General features: G+C 47.4%; 1 protein-coding gene across 1 annotated transcript; it reads left to right on the top strand.

Annotated features, from left to right (window-relative positions):
• Positions 1-807: 807 nt before the first annotated feature.
• On the top strand, positions 808-2106 carry LOC113832559 (endogenous retrovirus group K member 113 Gag polyprotein-like). Its single transcript, XM_027389312.1, has one exon. The coding sequence runs from the start codon at positions 808-810 to the stop codon at positions 2104-2106; it is 1299 nt and encodes a 432-aa protein (XP_027245113.1).
• The last annotated feature ends 607 nt before the right edge of the window (positions 2107-2713 follow it).

Below are 2713 nucleotides of genomic sequence, written 5' to 3'. Positions count from 1 at the left end.
CAGTTGCTTATGCAGCAGGCTTCTTTTCCTCTTTGGTTCACTGTCTTCCACTGGTTTCTTGTCCAATGTTGGTTTCTTGGTAGTCACAGCCTTTTCCACCCACAGGCTTACTTCCTGTCATTATCTTCAGGCTTCCCCTCTGCTGCTCCCTTCTTTGACTGGCCTGTCAGCATGCTGCTTTCCATCCCCCAGAGCTTGTGATTTCTGACCTATACTAGAATGGTGTATTTGTCATAATCATTGCATGTAGGTTCAGCTTCAACATGTGTTCAGTTTCTTCAAGACTCTGTTATGACTCTTATTGCTTGCTGCTTGAAGTACTTGTTTGTGGGGATCCACAGCCCCAAGATGGCACCTGGCTGGATGCCAGGGAGACTGAGCTTAGCTATAAACAAGCCTTATTTGGAAGCACTTAGTGGATCTGGTGTGCCTCCTCCAGCTGTGACCTATCCGGGATTGCCAGGTGGCGTGAGCTAATTGGGTAATGAGCTTGCTTTTAAGGGCTTGGGGGGGGGGCTGGGAGAGAGAGAAGCTGATGTACAAGGTTCCTGAATAAACTGCTTGAAGAAGAGTTGTGGTCGTGTTTCTCTTGCTGGTCGAGATAGACGAGACAAGTGGTGGCCTGTACTGGGAACCTCTCTCTGTGGGTGAACGGCTCAGAACTTCCTGCAGTCAGGGCAGTCGACTGGTAAATCCCAGGTAAGTTGGGACCAAGTTAAGGACCTTGGTAAAGAGGCAATAAGGTCTCCAGTAAGGAGTGATAAAGTTCCGGGAACGGACAAAGTAGAAGTAACCAAAAATGAAAGTATGGGGAATTTGACATCGCAACCCATTTATCTCGCTCTTCAAGAGCTGTTGCACTCTAAAGGGCTGAAGCTAGAAAAGGGGCAGGAGGTGTTAGAACAGCTGAAGGAGGAGTGCTCAATGATATCAGAAAAGGACAGTTCTGAAGAGAGTAGTTCAGAATCGGAAGAGGAACTAGAATTGCTAGTGAAGAAAATGGAGAGGTCATCTTTGTGGACGCGCTCTGAGTCCTGTGAGGTGGAGCCTACTGCTCCAGGACTGCCCCCTCCTCCATATAACGTAACTTCCTCTCCCAGCAGCTCCGGGGGGGGGGGGCAGTCCTTTTGCCCCGAGGTATGGAAAGAAGTGAGACATGAGTTGTGTTATCCTGTCTTTCAGAATAACGAGGAGCAGCGCTATCATGAGCCCCTTGATTTCAAAACAATTAAAGCGCTTGCTGAGTCTGTCCGCACTTATGGGGTAACCTCAGCTTTTACAACAGCACAGGTTGAAGCTCTTAATCACCATTGCATGACTCCAAGCAACTGGATGAGCTTGGTGCGAACTTCTTTATCCCCTGGACAATATTTAGATTGGAAAGCCTTTTTAATAGAATATGCCAATGAGCAGGCTGCTGTCAATCGTGCAGTAGAAAACGCAGCCTGGGATGTGGACATGCTCCTGAGGCCAGGCCGATTCGCTCAGCAACAGATAGGATATCTGTTACAGGTCTTCCAGCAAATTAATAATATAACAACTCGAGCCTGGAAATCATTGCCCAATAAAGGAGAAGTGAGTGGCAATCTTACTAAGATCATTCAAGGCCCCATGGAACCATTTTCCGACTTTGTTGCCAGAATGGTTGAGGCAGCTGGAAGGATATTTGGAGATCCCGACCTGGCCATGCCCTTGATAAAACACCTTGTCTTTGAACAATGCACAAAAGAATGTAAGGCGGCAATCACTCCCTATAAAAACAAAGGATTAGAGGCCTGGATGAAGGTATGCAGGAAGCTAGGTGGACCCTTGACCAATGCGGGTCTCACGGCCGAGGACACGAAACTTAAGCAAGCCCGGAAGGGAAGTAAAGGAACTTGCTTCTGCTGTGGAAAGATGGGGCACCTTAAAAGGCAATGCCCTGAAAGCAGAAGCCGGCATGAGCCAGGAACTGGGAACCACCCAAAGCAACCTGGTCTCTGCCCAGAATGTAAAAAGGGGAACCATTGGGCCAATGAGTGTAGATCAGTAAAAGATATCCATGGTCAGCCTCTGACACAGCAATATGGAGGAGCCCATCTAAAAAATGGGCAGAGGGTCCCCTGACCTCAGGGCCCTCAAATATATGGGGCCATCGAGGACCCTCAAGAGGAGGGATGGCCAACCCTGAGGCCTTTAATTTCAGATTCCAATTATGTTGTTAATTTGGTGAAAGATTTGGAAGTTGCCGGGAAGGTGAAGGTAAATAGCCCTATTCAGACATATATAATACAGCTGCAGGAGTTGATTTAGAGGCGTTCACAGCCCTTTTATATTCAACATATTAGGCCACATTCTGGATTAGCTGCAGCTGTAGGAGGCACCACGGATTAAATAATTTGTCAGCTAATGTAGCCACCGCTTTGGATGTGCAGTCTTCCCTTAATGCTCATTTAAAAGGCGGTATTATGGTTTTGGACCAGTACATTGACCTAGTTCAGGAACAGGTCAATGCCCTGTGGCAGTTGGTGCAACTAGGATGTGAGTGGAAGATGATTCGTTAGCAGCCAATATGTCTAAACATCTTTCTCAGTATCTTTTAGGTAATTGGTCTGGCAACTTCGACAAATTGATGCAGAACCTCTCTATTGTGAATGTGAATTCCCCCTGGGTCGATGTCTCTGTTGCTGAAGGACTGTCTGCATGGATCACTCAAGCCATGAAAGAGTGGGCG

Source organism: Cricetulus griseus, assembly GCF_003668045.3.
Source record: "Cricetulus griseus strain 17A/GY chromosome 1 unlocalized genomic scaffold, alternate assembly CriGri-PICRH-1.0 chr1_1, whole genome shotgun sequence".
NCBI lineage: Eukaryota > Metazoa > Chordata > Mammalia > Rodentia > Cricetidae > Cricetulus > Cricetulus griseus.
Note: the sequence above shows the minus strand (reverse complement) of the source record. Positions and strands in the feature narration are given on the sequence as shown.

Bases quoted from the DNA above. Each gene is read 5' to 3' on its own strand.
- LOC113832559 (XM_027389312.1), top strand. From the start codon at position 808: ATGGGGAATTTGACATCGCAACCCATTTATCTCGCTCTTCAAGAGCTG.